Below are 20,094 nucleotides of genomic sequence, written 5' to 3'. Positions count from 1 at the left end.
AGTCCTCACCCAGCCCCCTGTCCTCAGTCCTCACCCAGCTCCCTGCCCTCAGTCCTCACCCAGCTCCCTGCCCTCAGGTCCTCCTCGCCCAGCCCCCTGCCCTCAGTCCTCACCCAGCCCCCTGCCCTCAGTCCTCACCCAGCTCCCTGCCTGCCCTCCGCTGGCTTCGCTGCCGTCCTGGGGATGCTTCCCTCCGCCAGGCCCTGCCAGCTCACACTCCTCCCTCAGCCCAGCCCCTCCCCTGGCCACCGCCTCGGGGCTGCCTGCACCTGCCCGCCCAGGTCAGCTCCTAGCACTGTCTCCCTGGCCAACGCTCTTTCCCTCTTCACACCCCTCAGCCATCTCCATTGCTGGCATGGCGCATGGCGTAGCTGCTCCTACATGAGCCGTGGGAGGAGACGGGTGAATGGACGAGCGAGGGAGCGGCCTTTGCTGTACCTCTGCTCTCCATCGTCCTCTGGGGAAGTCGCCCTTCACCCGGGCCTGTTTGCTCATTTATGAGTGATTCCGACAGTGCTGCCCCCACATTGTAAACCCCTGTACTCCTTCTGAGAGCCACCGCCATGGAGGGCAGGGCGTGGCTGGGGCTCTGCCAGCCCGGGCCTGGTTCTCAGAGCTGAGATGGCCTCCAGGACAGCTGCCCCGCCAGGTCAGGCAGGGAGGGGAGGGACCCCTGTGCCTGAGAGGCTGTGGCAGGAACAGCATGGGCTCCGGGGCCAGGCAGTCCTGAGACCCAGTCTCGGCTCCAGCCCTCCATGGCTGTGTGTCTTTGGCAACAGTGAAATGTCTCTGAGCCTCAGTTTCCCCATCCATAAAATGGGGCCGTACTACTCACCCTAGGGTTATGGCATGGATTAAATTAGATCCTGTTCCTCTAAAATCAAACCTTAAAATCCTCTCCTGCCTTGCCCCCCAATACACACGCGCGTGCGCGCGTGCACACACGTGCACACACACACACACACACACACACACACACACACACAAACATACCTCTCCACTTTCCCACTCCAAGCAGCAGAGGATTGGAGCTTGCCTGTGGGCTGCGAGGCCCTGGCCTGTCTCTTTCCCCCACACAGAATCGAGATCACCTCCCATGACATCGGATCTCCTCAAAGCCCTTCCAGGAGGAGGGCGAGGGCAGGAGGGCAGGAGGGCAGAAGCCCACAGGCAGTAAAAGATGGTTTTGTTCTGTGAACTCCACCTGGACTTACTCCTGGGACTTGCAGGCCTCAGGGGTGGAGCCCTGGGCCCCTTGCCCCGCCTCCCTCTAAGCCAGACGCTGGGAGAGGCCCACCCCCGAAGGCCCGCTCACCCCCCTCTCGCAGGGCGCCCCAGCCCGTGATCCAGCAGTGCAGGCCCGGCTCGAAGAAGTGGGAGCGCGCGGGCAGGCAGACGGGGCGCACGGCGGCGGAGCGCACCGCGGGCTGGTCCAGCTGCAGCAGGGCCACGTCGTAGTCGTGGCTGTCCTCCTCGTGGTACGGGTGCAGCAGCAGGCGGCTCACCTTGAAGGACACCTCGCCCGGCCAGCGCGAGCTCTGCCACACCTTGCCCAGGAACACCGTCCACAGCGCCAGGGAGGCCATGCTGGGGGCAGGGGCGGGGGTGGGGGTGTCCGCTCAGCAGTAGCTGGCTTCACCCCTCCTCCCCCAGACATGGCTCCGACACCCGTCCCCCGCTGCTCTGTGAGGCCAGGCAGCTGGAGGCCAGTGCAGTGTTCACTGTCCACTCTGAGGCCCACCTGCTTGGGTTCCTGTGTGCCTCTCTAAGCCTCAGTTTCCTTATCTGTGAAATGGGAATAGCATCTTCTACTCAGGTTTTTTTTGCGGGGGGGAATGTAGTAAGACTGTATGTAAAAATATTAACATTGTGTTGGGGTCTGGCTGACGTGGCTCAGTGGTTTTGAGCGTTGACCTACGAACCAGGAGGTCACGGTTTGATTCCTGATCAGGGCATTTGCCCAAGGTGTGGGCTCTCTCCCCAGTGTGGGGCGCGCAGAAGGCAGCCGATCCATGGTTCTCTCTCATCATTGATGTTTCCAGCTCTCTGTTCCTCTCCCTTCCTCTCTGACATCAATAAAACAAAACAAAACACATGCTGGCAGCTGACAGGGGCCCCTCCTTTTATCTGTGCTTTGTAGGCGGGGCTGCTGGGATCCCTGAGACTTGTCAGGCCTCCTGGGTGTGTGTGTGTGTGGTGTGTGTGTGTGTGTGTGTGTAGGGATTGCAGACTGGGCCTCTCAGACCCCTGGAGGCCAGGTCTTTCTTTACCTTTGGGCAAAGGGGAGCGAGGGGTGGAGTGAAAGAGTGTGGTGGTCGGACCGCACTGGGGAAGAGCCCCCTGGGAACCTGGGCCGTGGATGCGGAAGGGAGAGACTCTGGGCTGCGGGGCCCAGTGTAGATGGGCGGTGGTGAGGGTTCGCCCGGAGCAGAGACTTCTGAGCGGCTCTGAGGTGGGAGGAGGGACACCTGTGGAGCCAAGTTCTTGGCTGAGGACTGAGTAGCCCCAGGGCGGAAGAGGGGGTGTGGGGAGAGGAGTCCAGGGCTGGCCGTGCTGGGGCCCAGAAGACAGGTCCGGGGTGAAAGGGGGACATTGTAAGCCCACACCATGCACGCGAGGAAGATGTCTGTGAGGCTGGGTGAGCTTTCCCCAGGTGAGCACCTGGAGGAGAAGGCTCTGCTCTCTGCGGTACCCCAGTGTCAGGCGCCACCCCTGGCGCGAACAGGAGCACAATACATTGCCGAGTGGATGCATCAGTGAGTGAGTGAGTGAGTGAGTGAGTGAATGGCTGACCCAGCTTAAAACAAGATGCCAGGCCGGCCAGTGTGACTCAGAGGCTGAGCATCGACCTATGAATCGGAAGGCCACGGGTGTATTCCCAGTCAGGGCACACGCCTGGGTTGCAGGTTCGATCCCGAGGAGGGGGTGCCTGGAGGCAGCTGATCAATGACTCTCTCTCATCACTGACGTTTCTCTCTCTCTCTCCCTCTCCCTTTCTCTCTGAAATCAACAAAAATATATTTAAAAAACAAAACAAGATGCTGAAAGGAGTGCACAGAGAGGCTGAGCAACCTGTCCAGGGCCACACAGCATGTTTGGTGCGGAGCCGGGACTGAACCCAAGTGTGGAAACAGCCATTTGGGGGGCTCCTCACCGGCTTTTGCTCTGTGTGCTTAGAGCGTGGGGACCCCGGGCCTCCTTGCACGGCCTCCCCTGCCCGCCCCCTTACAGTCTCGTCCCCATGCCGCCCCCCTCACCTGTCCTCCTGGAAGCAGTGGGCGGCTGTTATCACCCAGCGGTCCGCGATGAGGGCCCCCCCACAGATGTGGCGGCCCCGGACCTGGAGGCTGGCCTGCCACGGCCACTCCCCCTCTGAGGACACGGCCCCGCCCACAATGCGGCCAGAGGGGCCCTGGAGGCCACAGTCTGGGGGGAGGGGGCAGGGAGGGGCAGGGGGCAGGCCAGGGAGGCACAGAGACAGAGAAGGGGGAGGGAGAGCAGAGGGAGTCACGGAGAGAAAGAAGGAAGGGCAGAGTGCGGGGGCAGAGGTGGGGGAGAGAGACAGACACGTGGTGAGCTTTACCTCCTGCTGCCAGTGTGGGCACCTCCCGCCCTCCCACGCTCTAGGGCCCAGTGGATGGACAGGGCCCCCTGCCCCCACCCACCCGTGCCCTCGGGCCCTGGGCAGGAGGCTCACCGCAGTGCAGCTCGTCAGAGCCGTCCCTGCAGTCGGGCCGCCCGTCGCACTGCGGGTTGGGCTTCTTCACGCAGCTCCGGTCCTCGCACTGGAAGGTGAACGTGCCACAGGGCACCCCTGGATAGAGGGGGTGGGGGCAGGGCACAGAGGATGGGTCCCCGAGCCCAAGGGAGCCTCCAACCGAGGCCCAGGGAGACGAAGCCTGGAAGAGCCAGGAGGTGCGTGCTGAGGGGCCTCTTGAGCCAATGAAGGGTCCCCGCGGCTCCCAAAGGCAGCGGTGGCCCTGCTCCCGCCCCGCATGACTGTTCTGCGGGGAGCGAGGCTGTGTCTCCTCGCTCAGACGGCGGCCCTGACCTCAGGGCCCTGCCTCCCACTTCTGAGCGGTACCCAGCAGTAGAACCGTGCCTCCACTTCCAGCCTGGGCTCTGCACTGGCCCCAGACCTCCCGGCGCTGGCCCCACTAGCCACCCACCTGTTCCTCACCACCTCCACGTTCTGCTCCACCTCCTGTCTCCGTGCCCCTCTCTGAATGTCACCCTCCTCCAAGTCCCGGTCCAAGCCTGCCTCCTCTAGGAAGCTCCCCGCCTGCACTCCCCGCCCTCCGGTCTTCCCCTGCTGCTGGACGCAGTGGCCAGAGGGCTTTAGGCAGAGGGAGCTGCCCACCATGCCTTCCTGCTCACAGACCGTCCCCGGAGGGCAGGGGTCATAGCTCTGTTATCTTTTCCTCCCTCTGCCTCACCTACCACTGGGTAGTCTGCAAGTGCTGGGTGGCCAGTTGGATGGATGGGTGGATGGATAAACCAATAGACGCAGGTAGGAGATTGGGAAGGCCAGCAAATGGGTGTATTGATGGTCCAGCAGGGAGAGTGACAAGCAGCTGGAAGGATGGATGGCTGAGAGGATGTGAAGACCAATGGCTAGACAGGCAGTGGGAGGGAGCAGTGGACGGATGCAGGGATGGAGGGTGGGACAGTGAACATGCAGATGGTTGGGTGAACAAATAAATGGATTGATGGTTCAGTAGAGAGTGTGGTGGTTGGGAAGCCAATGGTGGATAAGTGGATGGATATACACTCAAGTTCTCTCTGGAGAGATCGGAAGATGGATGGAGGGACGGATGGACATGCAGGCATACATACAGCTGAGTTGGTGAGTATTGGGACAAGAGAGCAGAAACCTTTGCCAAAGAAGCGTGCGGAAGGGCTGGGCTATCTGGCTGAGACCCATTCTTTGATTTCCCTCTAGACGCCTGGTCACACCCCAGCCTACCTTCCTGGCACTGCTCTTCATCACTTCCGTTAAGACAGTCTGGCTGCCCATCACAGACCCTGGACAGGGAGACGCACGTGCTGTCCTCTTGGCACTGGAATGTGGCTCTGCACACTGTGGGAACACGAGGGGCCGATAGGGGGCGCCGGAGGGACAGCTGGGCTTCTCTTGCCTAGAGTCTAGAACATTGATCGCACCTCACAATGGCAAGTCTCTCTCAGCTCCTTTATACTGGAGTGAGATACCAGGTGTGATACCCTATTTCATTGATGAAAACAGGAGTGAAGTGACGTGTCCAAGGTCAGTTGGCTCAGCCGGAACGTGAAGCCAGATGTTCTGGTTACAAATGAGGCAGCTTCCCCAGCACCCAGGCAGGATCACCCCAGAGGAAGGCACACACCCTTCCCTCCTCATCTCTGCCCACACGTTGAAAACTTTAACGGGTCAGGGAGGAGGGAGGAGGGAGGCTGGGGGATCAGACCAGAGCAGGTTACCCTGTTGGGGAGGATCCGAAACCAGGATCAGAGGAAGAGGTGTTACCCCAAAAGGCTTGGAGACTGCCAGGCCCTGAGCTCCTCTGCAGGGCCGGGCAATGCCAACGAGAGCTGGCAATTCCAGTCTGAACCTCTGAGGGGAGGGTGAGAACCCATCCAAGGAGGGAGATGGGCGGCTCTCCCCTGGGCCACCCAGGGTCTGCCTGCCCCGGCTCGGTTCCTTCCAGCTGGCTGGCTGGGACAGGCTGGGGGTGATGGCCACGTGGAGAGAAGCCCTGAGCTGGGAGTCAGGAGGCCTGGTCCCGGTGTGTCCCCACCACGGCCCCATGGGGAGGCTGCTTCCCCACGCTGTGCCCCCACCTTGCCATCCCAGCTCAGAGAGGGAACGCCCCTCCCGGGACTGCACGTGGGGGCCTCTACTCGAAAGGGTGGGCTCAGCCCAGCGCAGAGGAGGCGGGGAGAGGGGAGGGGTGCGGCAGGCCGACTGCTCACCGCAGTTTCTCTCGTCCAGGCCGTTGGGGCAGTCCTTGACCCCGTCGCAGGCGGGCACACAGAGCCCGTTCACCGAGCAGAGGAACTCCCCGGGGCACGCTGCGGGGGAGAGGGGGAATCCCGTTAGGATGTGTCATCGGGAACACACATGTAGACGCAGCCTCTCTGTACCCACATGCTGTGTACATGGCCCACGTGGAAGCCATGTTCAGTCTCACACATGCAGCACACACTCAGGTATGAATGAGTGTGTATACCTTGCGCACGCACGCCACTGTTTTGCTTGCACACACAAAGCTGCACATGAATGTACACACACGTTCACACACACACACATGCATACACATACTCCCTATGCTTAGCCTCTAGGCACCCCCAGGGATGGCAGAGGCCGGAGGAGGTGGCGGGGTGGAGGGCGGGGGGGAGGGGCGGACTGCTCGTACTCACGGTCCGACTGGTTGTACAGGCCGTAGTGCACTTGCACGCCGGGCCCGGTGAGCGAGATCTGGGAGGTGAAGTTGATGGTGATGCCGGTGCTGGCCACCACGGGGATCCGCTCGGCGTAGGGCTGCAGCGTGCGCAGGCCGCACAGCCTGGGCGACAGAAGACATGCTCAGGGCCCCGGGGTCTGCCGGAGGAAGGCGCGGCAGGGGCAGGGCAGCCAGAGAGGGAGGGGAGCTGCACCCCTCCTCTGTCTTGGTTGCTCCCTTGGGTGGCCTCTCCCTTCCAGAATCACTTCCCAAAGCAGCCTGGCCAGCTCGCTCCTGCTCAGAACCAATATGGCTCCGCAGGATGCCATTCAGTCTGGACCCCAGTCCCCGCGACCTCGCCAGCTAGCGTCCCCCTCGGAGCCTCACTTCCCTCCCTTACAAAACAAGGGCCATTTGGTCTCTTTGACCTGAAATCTAACAAAAGGGCTCCCTTGTTGCCAAAACCGGTTTGGCTCAGTGGATAGAGCGTCGGCCTGCGGACTGAAAGGTCCCAGGTTCGATTCTGATCAAGGGCATGTACCTTGGTTGCGGGCACATCCCCAGTGGGGGGGGGGGGGGCGGTGCAGGAGGCAGCTGATCGATGTCTCTCTCTCAAGGATGTTTCTAACTCTCTATCCCTCCCCCTTCCTCTCTGTAAAAAATCAATAAAAATTATTTTTTAAAAAGGGGGGAGGGGGCTCCGATGTGCCAGTAGAAGTGCTGGCTGTTCCCTCTCTGTGGACAGGAGAGGGCAGCCCCCTTGTGCTCCGGGGAGTGTCGGGTGGGGGAAGGAGGCAGCCCTTCCGCTCAGGCCCTGTCCCTCCCACAGAGATGCCTGCATAGCCCTCTGGTTCCCCGGGACCCTCTGGGCACAAGGAGGGACCGTCCTGCTCCGGGGCCGCTCACGCAGTGCTGATGGGATGCGTGGTCACCCGGGGGGAACCATCCCCCAGCCATGGAGCTCCCCCACATCCCCACTGCCAAGGGGTCATTGCTGACCCCTCACCTTCTCAAAGTGAGGTCTGGGGACCCCTGAGGGTTCCAGAGAAAAGCTGATTTCCATAGCCACGCTCAGATGTCATTTGCCGTCCTAACTCTCGCGAGAATACAGAGGAATTTTCCAGAGACTACATGGTGTGTGATAGGGTAACTGATGAAACGCAGAAGCCAGTGTGGGATCCAGAGTGGTTTGGTCATCCAGGGATTAAAGATGCTCTCATTTCCACAGAACCTCCCGGGAAGGCAGCGTTCTCCCCTGGAAGAGGCGGGAACCCCAGCATCTGCACAGTGGGGCGCAGGGGGCTCACCCACATGGAGCCTGGGTGGCCCTCGCCTCACAAGTGGGTGCACTTCCACGGAGTGAAAGAAACCACACCCAGAGCAGCGGGACCCTCCCGGAGAGCAGCGCGGGGTCCCTGCCTCCCCAGGTGGGGCACCCTCACGGACAGAGGGGAGGCTGCTGGGAGCGCCCCCACAGGGAAGGGGTCCCCTCGCAGAGCAAGTAGGAACGCCTTCCCAGACGAGGGGAACACAGCCAGACACGGTGGGAAGATGGCGGAGAGGGCAAAAGTGCCCCAGCAGGGAAGGTGGGAGGAAGTCAAGAGAGCAGGTGGGGAGGCCCCAAAGCATGCTGGGAACATCCCACGGATCAGGTCACATCCCAGGCACCGGGCACTTCCTCAGAACTTCCAGAACAAGCTAAGCCCTTCCGTGCACCACCCAGGGAGTTCGTCAATGAGCCAGGGAGGACGGGCTGGGGCTGGGGCTGGGGCCAGGGAGGACGGGCTGGGGCTGGGGCTGGGGGATGAGCCCTCAAGTTCCCTGTGCCCCCCCCCGCCCAGTCTTGGAGCCGGGGCTGGGGCCTCTCCCACTCCTCCCTCAGCAGCTGCCGTGGCAAGGCCTCACTGCAGAGGGAGCTGAGAGTCTCGAAGCCACATCGCCCTGTGAGGGAGGAGTAGTTTCCAAGACGAGAATCCAGTCCCCTGGGGACCCAGGAGGACACACCAGCCTGCCCAGCGGGAGGTGGGCCCCCCTACCCTCACTGCAATGCCAGCTTCCGGGCTGAGCCCTCCCCCTCCCCGTGTCCCCCCACAGTCCTGGCCTCAGGTGCAGCCTGCCTACACGTGGCCACAGTGACCTTGTCCTCGTCCCCACCCCAACAAATCACTCTCAAGGTGAGGTCTGGGGACCCCTGAGGGTTCCAGAGAAAAACTCATTTTCATAGCCAGGCTCAGATGTCATTTGCCGTCCTAACTCTCTCTCACGAGAACACGGAGGAATTTTCCAGAGACTGCATGGTGTGTGATATTAAACCGATAAAACGCAGAAGCCAGTGTGGGATCCAGAGTGGTCTGGCCAGCCAGTGAGTAAAGGAAGTTGCAAAAGTGTGAAGTGGTGTTATTTTTCTCACCGAATGCTATTGGTTTGGAAAATATAATTTTTAAAAATAAGATATGCTAACATGTGATGGGTTTATCATTATTTAAATGGATTGGTAACTATGTGATTTCCCCCAGTTTTAATTTATAATACTGCGAATGCAGATTATGTAAGTTGTGTACAAACGCTCTGGGGTGCTCAGTAATTTTACAAAGCGTCAAGCGGTCCCGAGGTGGAAAAGTTGGAAACCACGTCTCTGCATCTGATCGCCACAGCCCAGGGCGCAGCCAGACTGGCGTCAGGCACCACCAGGGGGCACCCTCGAGCAAGCCTGGCCCTTCTTGTCCTTTTAAACCGAAGGAAACAAAGGGATTTTGTTGTTTTCAAGGAGGATAAACAAATGTTACATAGACTGTTATCCGCAGAGAACGGCCCGGGAGCGGACAGGGGCCAGGGCCTGGGAAACACTGGGCGGGGGGGCAGGGATGAGGAGTCAAGGGCATCCCTGACCCTCTCAGAGTTCAGGGACATGGGTCGCTGTCCGCACACAGTCCAGGGGACTGTGCAGACCCCAAGGCACCAGAGCCGGGGTGAGGGGAGCAGAAACAGCTCAATCTAGAATGCTGCATGGTCTCTCCTGCAGACAGCCCCTGCGGACAGGATGTGTCCTCCACGAGAGAATTCCAGAATCCGCTCCTGGCTCAGCTGATGCCCAGGAACCTGCCCAACTGGGGCAGCATTTGGTTCCCACTCTGGAGACTTGGGGGCTGGGAGGAGGGAGAGGGACGGAATTCCTGAGCAGCCTCTTGGTTCCCAGGTGGCCAGACAGGCTGCAAACAGTTCCTCAGTCTGGTCACTCAGCTTGGAGATGATCAATTTAGTCTACCCAGCGCTAGTTTTTTCAAATTCAGGAGCTAGCTAACTTCACGTCATTATCTAAATCCTTGCTTCTCCTAAAACATAAGCCCCAGAAGCACTGGCGGGCCTTTGAGGCCACCAGAGTTAGGGAGTTAGGCAGGCACATGTGGCCTGCTACCATCCGTGTCCCCCCCTCCCCTTAACCCCCCCCCCACCCCCAAGCGCCTGCCCCAGGGCCTACGTACTTGCCGGCCCTTTGCACATCTGCGTTTCCTGTTCCTGCTCAGAGCCTTCTGGGGGAGGGTATGCACCTCTAGCTTCCCGATCCTCCCCCCCCCCCCCCACTGCGTGCCACCTCCTCCCCACAAGCCTCTCCAGGGAGCACCAACACCTGAAGGCTGGGGAGCCCCCTCTCCTCTCAGCCACACAGCTGGAAGGCACAGGGCCAGCCTTGCTTTTTCACCTCCCTGTCTCAGCTGGTAAGCAGGCCCCCTGTCCATCATCTTACACAGCAGCAGCTCCACACAGGGAGGAATTCAAGAAAGACTGGATGGGCGGATAGAATGGTGGGCGGATGGATGAAGGATGAGTGGGTGGAAAGGATGGATGGATGGATGGATGGACACCAGGGTGGTAGAAGAAGGAAGAAAAATGGATGGATAGATGAATGACTGAGCAGGTGGAAGAAAGTAAGGGTGGAGTGGTTAGCTTGGTAGGTGCATGAAAGGGGGGTAGAGGGAGGGAGGGAGGGAGGAAGAAAAGGAGGGAGGAAGGAAAGAGGAGGGAGGAAGGAAAGAAGGAAGGGAGGGAGGAAGGAAGAAAGAGGAGGGAGGAAGGAAGGAAAGAAGGAAGGGAGGGAGAAGAGATGAGGGAGAGAGGGAGGAGGGAGGGAGGGGGTAGGAAGGGAGAAAGGGAACAGGGAGGGAGAGGGAGGGAGGGAAGGAGGATGCATTTCCTTCCCTAAACACAGATTCATTGTCGAGAAGGAGGTCGCAGAGGACAAGCAGGAAGAAGTGCCCTGTGACCTGGCCCATGGCTCAGTCTTACGTCTGTGGCCCAGGTGATGCTATCTCCGTGCAGGGTGTGCTACGGAATAACGAGAAAAGGACTTCTCTGAAAGCCAGCTGCTGACGCTGTCAGGCCATGAGTTCATCTGGGGACCAGCTGGGGCTCTGCCCCCTCGCTGCCAGCGCCAGCGCAGGCGCTCAGCTCACCGGGCAGTGCCCGGGGCCTCGTGGTCACGGCCAGTGCTGGCCGCCCAGGGGAGCAGAAGGACCCCCCAAGCCAGGGCAGGCCAGCGGCGCTCCAGCAGGCCCGGCCAGGGCCCTGCCTGCCCGTCAGGAGGAGAGGCAGACGCGTTGGACAGATGACAGGAGCAGTGACATCACAGGGGAGGAAGCTGGCGCGCAGGTTCCCGGAAAGGGGGAAGCCGGGCTGCGGTGACGGTGCCGCCCAGCCAGAGTGGGTTCTGTGAAACCAAGCAGCCGGCGGCTGGACCTGGGGCAGCCCCTCCCTGCTGGCCTCCAGGCCCCTCCCCAGGGCACATGGCCTCAGCCAGAGTCAGGTGGGCACAGGAGAGGGCTGGGTAGAAGGCAGGGGTGGGCAGCTAGAAAGCGCTCAGGGGAGTGAGGAGACGGTGCCCAAGGATGCCCAGACCGTGGAGAGCACAGGCCAGCCTCGGCTCCTCGGATGCTGAGGGATAAGAGGACACCTCTCCCCTCCCCATCCTGTGTCCCTCCCCGTCCATGGTCACTCTGGGCCCAGGACTGTGCCTCCCCTTCCGACAGGCCCTGCCTGGAATCCACACCCTGCCCCAGGCCGCTCACGCCTCCGCCGCCCACACACGCAGATTTTCCAACAAGTGCTCATTCGAAGAATTTCCCAGCAGCTACACAGGACGATCGTTATCAGAGGAGATCACAGTCAGAGGAAGCAGCCTGTCCGGAGCTCACGGTTCGGAGGTACGCCTCTGCCTTCCCGTCCACGCTGCCGTGAACAGCAGCCACAGAAGCCGGGGTCAGGGGGACACGCGTCTCCTCGTGGGGACCCTGGGCCCTTACGGAGGTCTGAGGAGACAGAGATGGGACTCTGCAGGCTGCTCTCGGAACGGGCGAGAGCCACCGAGACTGGATTGGTGGGAAATTCCTTGGCCAGGAGAGCGAACAGCTGGCACGGCTGCTCAGAGGCTCCGCGGGAGGAACCTGCCCAAGCATGAGTGCTTACATGTGCACACAGACACACATGTGTGCACGGACACGGGCACACGTATGCACACCCACACACAGGTGTGGATCGAGCCACCTAGCTCCACTCCGGCTGCTCCAGGCACAGCTGGGTGGCTTCGTGGAGAAGACTCCGCCTCTCTGGGCCTCAGGGGCCTCAGTGGGGGCTGAAGGAACTGGCTCCGAAACCCTTTGGCTAGGGGCCTGCTTGGCACAATCAACAACCGGTTATTAACTCATGGTCCGTGCCTTCTGGGGCTTTCTCTGAGCCTGCAGGAGCCAGCGTCCTCCATCCATGACCTCCATGGCCTTCCCTGGGTGGAGCTCTGGTTCATGCCCATTTCCCAGGTGAGTTCCCTGAGGCTGGGAGAGGGGAGTCCTTGCCGAGTGGGGAGGAGAGGAGCCTGGATTCGAACCCTGTTCTGCCTGGTTTCCACACCTAAGCTCTTTTCACAGCAACATTCCACTAGGAACTAACAAACGCAACATACAGGGCGTGTCTCTCTAACCCTATCTAATAAAGAGGGAACATGCTCATCGACCCTCATGCTGTTGCAAAGATGGCAGCACCCACAACCAATAAGGAGGGAATATGCTAATTGACTGCCACGCCCTCAAAGATGGTGGTGCCCACAGCCACAAGATGGCAGCACCCAGTCCCCTCAGCTTTGCAATGTGCCTGCCTCCAGAGTCCCCCAGTCCCTTCAGCCTCCCAGCTGCCCAGGGCCAGCCTGAGGTACAGGCAAGCCTCAGATGGCAGCTACCCAGCCACCCAGGGCCACCCGTGGCTCATGTAACCAGGGCCAGCCGAGGACTGCGCTGCCGGCAGTGGCAGCAGCAGAGGTGTGATGGGGGTCACCTTCCCCTGATTGCCAGGTCACCTCCCACCCCTGAGAGCTCCCGGACTGTGAGAGGGGGAAGGCTGAGCTGAGGAAACCCCCCCCCTGCCTCCAGTGTATGAATTTTCATGCACCGGGCCTCTAGTGGATAAATATAAAACATGGGGGCCCTGGGTGGGCCTAGCCTCCAGTTTTACAGGCGAGGAAGGAGGTGTCCCCAGAGTTCCAGGCAGAAACCATACGGCCTCCATGAGAAGGGGAGAGGCTTAGGAAGAGAGCGGAAACAGACAGGGATGTGGAGCCCTGTCAGGCCTCCCCCTCTCTCCACCCCCCACCCCACCCCACCCCACCTGGCTGCACCCTGAAGGCAAAAGACAAGGAGGACAAGAGGCAGGACAGTGGAGCCCTCCCAGCAGGGGTGACAGCACCCCAGGAAATGAAACCACTTCACTCTAACCAGGGTCAGCATCCCGGGTGTCCGATGGCATGTGTGTGGAGACCTTTGGGAGGCTGGGGGGCAGGCCGGCCGGGGCAGGGACTGGGCCAAGGGGTGCGGCCACAGGCCTGAGCGGCCCGCCCCCGGCTGTTCTTCCAGACTGTTCCTCTGAGGTCTAGGGGCTCGGGCTCTGGGTGGGGGGGGGGGTGCCTGTGGGGAGAGGCAGGGTGCTGGGGGGAGGTACCTCCGGTTCTGGATCGTCCACTGGCCCTGGGTGCACGGCAGGTCGTACTTCTGCCGCCGCAGTGCGTAGGCGTCGAACCAGAGGGCCAAGCCGTAGTCGAGGGAGGGCACCTGTGACGGAGGAGCTGGTCACCAGGAGGCCCGCGGGCTATGGCTGACCTGGCGACCCCCCCCCCTTCTAGGATGACAGAAAGAGAAAGAGGCTGCCGCACGGAGTGCTGGCCGGGGCCGAAGTCCGCCCGTCACTCAGCAAACAGGCGCTGCGGTGGCCACACCCGCCAGCCCCTCCCAGCAGGGGTCCCAGCAGTCCTCAGGGTGCTCCGGGCAGGCAGCCGGTGGGCGGGCTCACCATGAGGTGCCAGGAGCAGTGGGTGTTGGGCGAGTAGTAGCTGGGGAAGTACGGGGTGCTGAGGACGCCCCGGCTCTCCAGCTGGCTCTCCAGGGTCAGGTTCACCTCGCAGGCTGGCCCAGAGAACAGCGGTTACATGGGGTCCCTCGGCCCCGTCCCACCACCACCTCCCCGCTGCCACCCAACAGGAAAGCCCAGTGGCGGAGTGTGACTGTGTGACCTTGGGCCTCAGCTACCTCATCTGTGAAATGGGGACAATGACAGGACATTCCTCCTAGGGTGGTTGGAAGGGTTAAACAGACACAAAACACTCAAGCCGCCTGGGATGTAGTAAATGCTCAGCTAACATTAGCCGTTGACATTGACGGTTACGTGCAAGCATGTCAAACTCACGGCTGGGGGGCCACATGCCTTGTGTACAGGCCTGACAGGACTCCACGCCCCCACCCATTTCCTCTCTCTTCCTAAAGGAGGCATGCGGCCCCCCAGACCCACTCTCCAGGTGGGTGCCAAGGGAAGAGGGATGGGGAGGGGCCAAGGAGAGGAGCCAGTGCCCGGATGAGAGAAGGAGAGGAGAGAGAGAGAGGATGAGCTCAGGAAAGAACATCAGAGGCAGGAGGGGCGGTGGGGAGGAATGAGAGCTGAGCCGGCCTCTCTGGGGAGCGTGAAGGGAAGATGAGGGGCGTGGACGGTGAATAGAGGCGGGAAGAGGGGTGGGCTGCGAGCGGGAAGGCAGGGTGGACAGCAAAGACTCTTCCAGAACCTTCCCTCTCCCTCATCCCACACCGACGAAGAAGGCGAAGGGCACGCCCAGGGGGTTCCATTTCTGCCCCCTCCCCGCCTCCGGGGACCTGAGCCCTCACGCTGGAAGGCCACGGACTGCACGGAGAGCACGAAGGGGTCGTAGTAGCTGTGCAGGCCCTTCTTCCAGACCACCGCCATGACGGCGCCCGACGCCAGGACCTCCACCACCGGCTCCTGGCGGCTGCAGCCGTAGACCCTGGGGGATGGAGGAAGGTGGGCTGGGGGAGCCGGGCAGGGCGTCCGGCCGTGCAGCCGGCCTGCTGTGAGTTCACAGACAAGTCGCTGACCCGCTCTGGCCCAGGGGGCTGCTTGGAGACCCCGTAAGAGTCAGGCCGGCATCGCAGGTGAGGAAAGCCAGGAGGAAGCTCAGGCTTCTGCAGCTTTGCATCAACTCTGCCAGAGACCCCGCTGCTCCCTGCCAGTCATCACGGCCTCTGAGTGCCCAGCCTGCGCCCGCAGGGAGACCAGATGGCACCTGTGGGAGCCACAGCCTCGAGCTGGCCACTCCCTGCTCTGGGCTGGGACGGAGAGGAGGCGGGCATATGGCCCCAGGGCACCCCAGATGCCGCCCGGAGTCTGGTGCCCGGGTGCACATGGTAAATGATGGGATCGCAGAATTCTAGGCTCTCGGGGTCTGAATGTCAGCCCTGCAGAAGCTCTCAGAGGTTGTTGGAGTCAGCTGCTCGGTCTGTGGGTGGGGCAGCTGAGGCTTAGGCCCCATGGCAGGTTCAAAGGCAAGGTCAGGGTGCGCTGGGCACTGCCTGTGACAGGGCCTGGGCCCTCTCCCAGTAGGTGTGCCCTGGTCTGCCATCTCATCAACCTCTGTCAGACTACCCTTTGCCTCCGACAGAACCCTCTGAGCCATTGCTAATTCATAGACTAATTGTCAGGCAGCTGCTGACCATTCTCCTAGGGTCCCCACCCAGCCGCAAGGCACATGCTGGCCGTGGACTTGCCCGGAGGGAGGGGCACCGATGGGGAACTGCAGGCATCTCCACAAGTGCCTGTGTGAGAGCCAGGCACAACCTCCAGCCCAGAGAGGACTGAGGAGTCCCATGGCAGGGCCCGGGAGGGTCCTGGGCCGGAGGATCCTGGGAGGGGCTCTGGCCTTGGCCTCGGCTCTCGTCAGGCAGGGAGATGGCACAGCCGCCCCAGGTCCTCGTCCCTCCTGCTCTCACTGCTGGGTGCCCCCTCTCTTCCCTGCTCACTTCCCCCAGAACTGGGAGATAAGAATGTTGGGTCAAGAGGGACCTAGAGGTCACCCTTGAGGGGGGCTCCAGCTTTTGGTGTTGGGGTGTCTTCCCTTTCCTTTGGTTGACTTAGCAGCAGAGCCTTGTTGTAACCAAAATGCCTCCGGCCTCCGGGGTGTGGGGCCCAAGAAAACGGGCCAGGAGGCCCCACATGGGCGAGGGTCTGCTTCGTCTTCCATCACTGCTAACGTTCCCGCCCATGCTCCTGGGCGCACGTGTGAGGACCCCCAAACTCCTCTGTCATTGTAGCCTTCTCCTAGGGCCTGAGGTGGAGTGAGCCACTGCCCGGGAGTCTCAGTGGGCAGGGACAGCCAGCCAGCAGCTGGGGGGGGGGGGGTGGCACTCAGAGAAACCCTAGGGGAAGTCCTGAAAGTCAGACAGATGTGGCCTGGCAGCCCTGCCCTGCCCCGAGCCCTCCCGGAACCGCCCACGCACGCCCAGGCTCGGGTCCCCGCAGCCGGCCAGCTGGGAGGAAGTGGCACCAGCTCGCCCTCCAGCGCTGCCCAGATCTGCACACGCAGGCCCACCCCGCCCTCCTGGAAGCAGGGCAGAGGAGGCAGCAGCCGGGCGCCCAGCGTCTTCCCCACCTGCCGAGCCTTGTAGGCCAACACCACCTCCATCCCGTGGGCAGGTGACCAGGCTCCCCGAGACCAAGGCCACTCCCAGCCCTTGTCTGGCCTCTCCATCCCCCACTACCTGCCCTCTGCCCTCATCACTTCCGTATTTTTAAAAAAGTATATATTTTGTATTGATTCCAGAGAGGGAGGGAGAGAGAGAGAGAGAGAGAAACATTAATGCTAAGAGAGAACAATGGATCGGCTGCCTCCTGCACACCCTCTACTGGGGATCCAGCCTGCAACCTGCACATGTGCCCAAACCTGGGACCCTGCAGTCCATAGGCCGATGCTCTGATCGCTGAGCCAAACTGGCTAGGGCCGCTCTGGTCACCTCTGCACTCCAGGCCACACCCTGTGCCCCACAGCCCCCTGTGCTCCTCTGTCAGGGACGCTCAGCCTCCCACAGGCTGACGTTGAACTTGCTCCTGGCACTCAGTGCCCTTGGTGCTTTGCCCCATCTGGACAGCATCACCGTGTGTGAGGATCTTGGCACAGACGGGCTGATGTAAACCCTCACAATAGCCCTGCAAGGTAAGCACGACTGTGCTCCCATTTCACAGGTGAGGAAACTGAGGCTCAGAGAGGCAAAATGACTTGCCTTTGGGCACGCAGCTAGGAAGCAACAGCCTGGGAGTTGGAAGAGTCAGAAGCTTTCTTCTAACAAGCCACATGGCCTCCCAGACTGACCTCAGGGGTCTCTAGTCCAACGGTTTTGCTACAAATGGGGAAACTGGCAGCGGAAGACCCCTGGTTTGACAGACCACAGCCATTTCCAACTTCCTCTCCCCGTCTCCCTCTGGGCTGGCCTGGCTGTCTCCCTGACAGTGAACCTGAGGTCACACAGCCCCTGGTCTCAGAATGCTCGGGGTGACTTTTGACCTCACATCGCCACTTCCTTCCTCCACCCCCCCATCACCACCCCCACCCCCCACCCCCACCTCCCCAGGAACTCACGAGGTAATGAGCTTCCTTTCCAGCGGCCCCGCCACGTCGTACATGGCCAGCCGGTCCCGGCAGTCGGCCAGCGTCCACTCGAGCCTGAGCTTGAGCATGAGGTCCTCGGGGCCCTGCAGGTGCCACAGGCAGCTGGAGGCCAGGGAGTCGGGCCCCTGCAGCTGGAGGACCTGGCCCCGGCCCACGTAGCTGTAGTGGTAGCAGCCTGGAGGGGGGAGAGGGACAGGCCCCGGCCCTCTAGCAGCCGGGAGGGGAGCCAGCCCCGGCAGGTCCTCGCGGGGAAGAGCGACTGGATAGGGGTCAGCCCGGAGGTGCTGGGTCCCATCTCTCTGTTCCCTGTGCCTTTATCTCTGTCTCCTCACGCACGCGCTCATCCGTGGGCTCATTCATTCATTCATTCATTCATTCGTTTAGCGCTCCCTCGGCTCCCTCTCCGAGCTGGCTGAGTGCCAGGGCAAGGCCCGGGCTCTGCCTGGAGCACCAGGAACAACAGAAACAAAGACCAGCGGTGATGCTGACACCAGTTTGGCTCAGTGGATAGAGCGTCGGTCTGCGGACTGAAAGGTCCCAGGTTCGATTTCGGTCAAGGGCATGTAACTTGGTTGCGGGCACATCCCCGCCGCTGGGAGCCACGAGGAGGAGGCTGGAGACCAGCGAGGCGGCTGAATCAGAGAACCGGGTGAGGGCTCCATTTCAGGGGAGAGAGGGGAGTGTGTGCCGGGGGACTGGGCGGCTCGGGATAGAGGGAGCGAGCTCCAGCTAATGACAACGAAGAAGGAGAAGGAGAGCATTGCACGGGCACGGGTCTGAGAGAGGCTGGAACCGAGCCGAAGGCTGTGCACACACCACCTCATCGGAAGACAGAGCGAAATAGTTCCTGTCATTGCCCATTTCACAGAGCCGGACAGACAGGCCGGTGTGCCTGACCTCTGCCCCGTCTTCTCCGGGCCTTGGCTGTCTCCTCTGTGGAATGAGGACAATGGCATCACTTGGCAGGATGGGCACAAAGCTTAGGAGTGATGCACGCTTGGGTGCTCGGCACAGTCCCTGGCACCCAGCAGGTGCTCGGTATATGCAGTGACTGTTCTTAAGTTGGTTGTGGGGAGAGGGCCAAGGTGAAACTGGAGCGAAAGTCCTGTGACTGCCCTGACCGGTTTGGCTCAGTGGATAGAGTGTCAGCCTGTGGACTGAAGGATCCCAGGTTCGATTCCAGTCAAGGGCATGTACCTTGGTTGTGGGCACATCCCCAGTAGGAGGTGTGCAGGAGGCAGCTGATGGATGTTTCTAACTCTCTCTCCCTCTCCCTTCCTCTCTGTGAAAAATCAATAAAATAATATTTCTAAAAAGTCCTGTGACGTTTCACCTTTCAGCTGGCTCCACTTGAGGCTCAGACGGCGTGGTCTGTCTCATTGGCTTCCCTCCCTTCACACCTCCTCCATCACATGGACACACCCACTGCACCTCCTCTCTCACATTAATCCCTGAGTTTTGCGGTCAGAACCACCTACGCCAACCATGTCAAACTCTCGGCCCGCGGGCCGCATGCATCGTTTATTTGGCCCGTGTCAGCCTTTGCGTTTGACATGCTTGACCTACACCATTCAGTCATTCATTGGGAACCTCCTCTGTTTGATTGAGGCACCAAGGAGCAGCAGGGAGCCAACCAATCTCGTCCGTGGAGCATGTGCATCGTGTTTAACCCTCATTGCGAGCCTGTGAAGCAGGGAGGCTGCTTGACCTGGCAGGGAGCAGAAGGGATGTGGGCTTGAGGCCCAGCTGCGGGAGTCAGCCTGAGGTGCAGGGAGTCCTCTCTGAGCCCCAGCCCCAGCCCCAGCACCCCCTCTCCTAGGCGGGGTGACTCTGGGCCAGTCACTAAGCCACTCAGAGTTCTGTCAACGGACACAGCATAGTTCCGGTCCCAGCTCCGTCTCTGAGTGGTTCTGACAGACAAGAAGGCAATGGCGGTGGCTGCTTTGCTAGGAAATGCTGCCTGCTGCTCGGCTCCCGGCCCTGACCCCTGGCCATCCTGCCCGCCGTGGGGAGCTGACCTCCCCCCGGGAGAGACTTCTGCCATTTGCCAGGGAAGGGACAGGGCCTGCGACACCTGCCTCAGCCAGCCGCTGGGGAAGGTACCTGGCTGTCCCCAGGTGTTTGTCTTCCTCAAATCTTGCTCCAAGCTGATGCTTTGCTTTTGCCATTTTTTTTTAGGCTAATTACACGGAGAGGCAAGTGCTGGTCTCTGGTGACAATCCAACCCCCTGAGGGAGGGAGCCTGGTGCCTCTGGGTGTGGAAGGAAGCCCAGGAGCCTGCCTGATGCTCTTCCTCACCCCGCCGTGCTCACATGGATCCCTCTGCCCAGCTGCCCTTCCCCTTCTCAGCCTGACAGATTCCTGCCGGGGCCCGCCACCCCCTCCTCCAGGAAGGCTTCCAGGACCCCTCCCCCCAGACAGGAGCAGCTCCCCTCTCCTTCCAGAGGCACGTCCCATCCTCTGTTTGGTTGGTGGCCCTATCCCCAGGGGCCTCTGCTCTGGCGCTGGCACCTTCTGAGTGGCTGTCTGTGAGTCTATCTCCTCCTGGGGCTCAGCTCCACCGAGGGCAGGGGTGAGGACATGGCCACCTGGGGAACCAGCTCAGGCATGGGGCCGGCATGGAAAAAGTGCTCAAAAGACTGTTTACAGGATTCCAACATCATCCCCATCCCACTGGACTGTGTTCCCCGA

General features: G+C 61.2%; 1 protein-coding gene across 4 annotated transcripts in view; it reads right to left on the bottom strand.

The window, feature by feature from the left end:
- TMPRSS6 (transmembrane serine protease 6) overlaps nucleotides 1–20,094 on the bottom strand; it is a 34,043-nt gene that overhangs the window by 2,231 nt on the left and 11,718 nt on the right. For all 4 annotated transcript variants that reach the window (XM_036458452.2, XM_036458455.2, XM_036458453.2 and 1 more), the window contains 10 exons: nucleotides 17,374–17,578; nucleotides 14,612–14,748; nucleotides 13,749–13,861; nucleotides 13,401–13,510; nucleotides 6,400–6,545; nucleotides 5,953–6,051; nucleotides 4,967–5,080; nucleotides 3,698–3,814; nucleotides 3,258–3,426; nucleotides 1,316–1,587 (listed from right to left, as the gene is read on the bottom strand). In XM_036458452.2, the coding sequence (XP_036314345.1) occupies nucleotides 1,316–1,587; nucleotides 3,258–3,426; nucleotides 3,698–3,814; nucleotides 4,967–5,080; nucleotides 5,953–6,051; nucleotides 6,400–6,545; nucleotides 13,401–13,510; nucleotides 13,749–13,861; nucleotides 14,612–14,748; nucleotides 17,374–17,578 (1,482 nt within the window). The remainder of the gene's footprint in view (nucleotides 1–1,315; nucleotides 1,588–3,257; nucleotides 3,427–3,697; nucleotides 3,815–4,966; nucleotides 5,081–5,952; nucleotides 6,052–6,399; nucleotides 6,546–13,400; nucleotides 13,511–13,748; nucleotides 13,862–14,611; nucleotides 14,749–17,373; nucleotides 17,579–20,094) is intronic.

This window comes from Pipistrellus kuhlii, unplaced genomic scaffold (assembly GCF_014108245.1).
Source record: "Pipistrellus kuhlii isolate mPipKuh1 unplaced genomic scaffold, mPipKuh1.p scaffold_m20_p_3, whole genome shotgun sequence".
Lineage (NCBI taxonomy): Eukaryota > Metazoa > Chordata > Mammalia > Chiroptera > Vespertilionidae > Pipistrellus > Pipistrellus kuhlii.
This window is presented reverse-complemented; position numbering and strand designations above follow the sequence as displayed.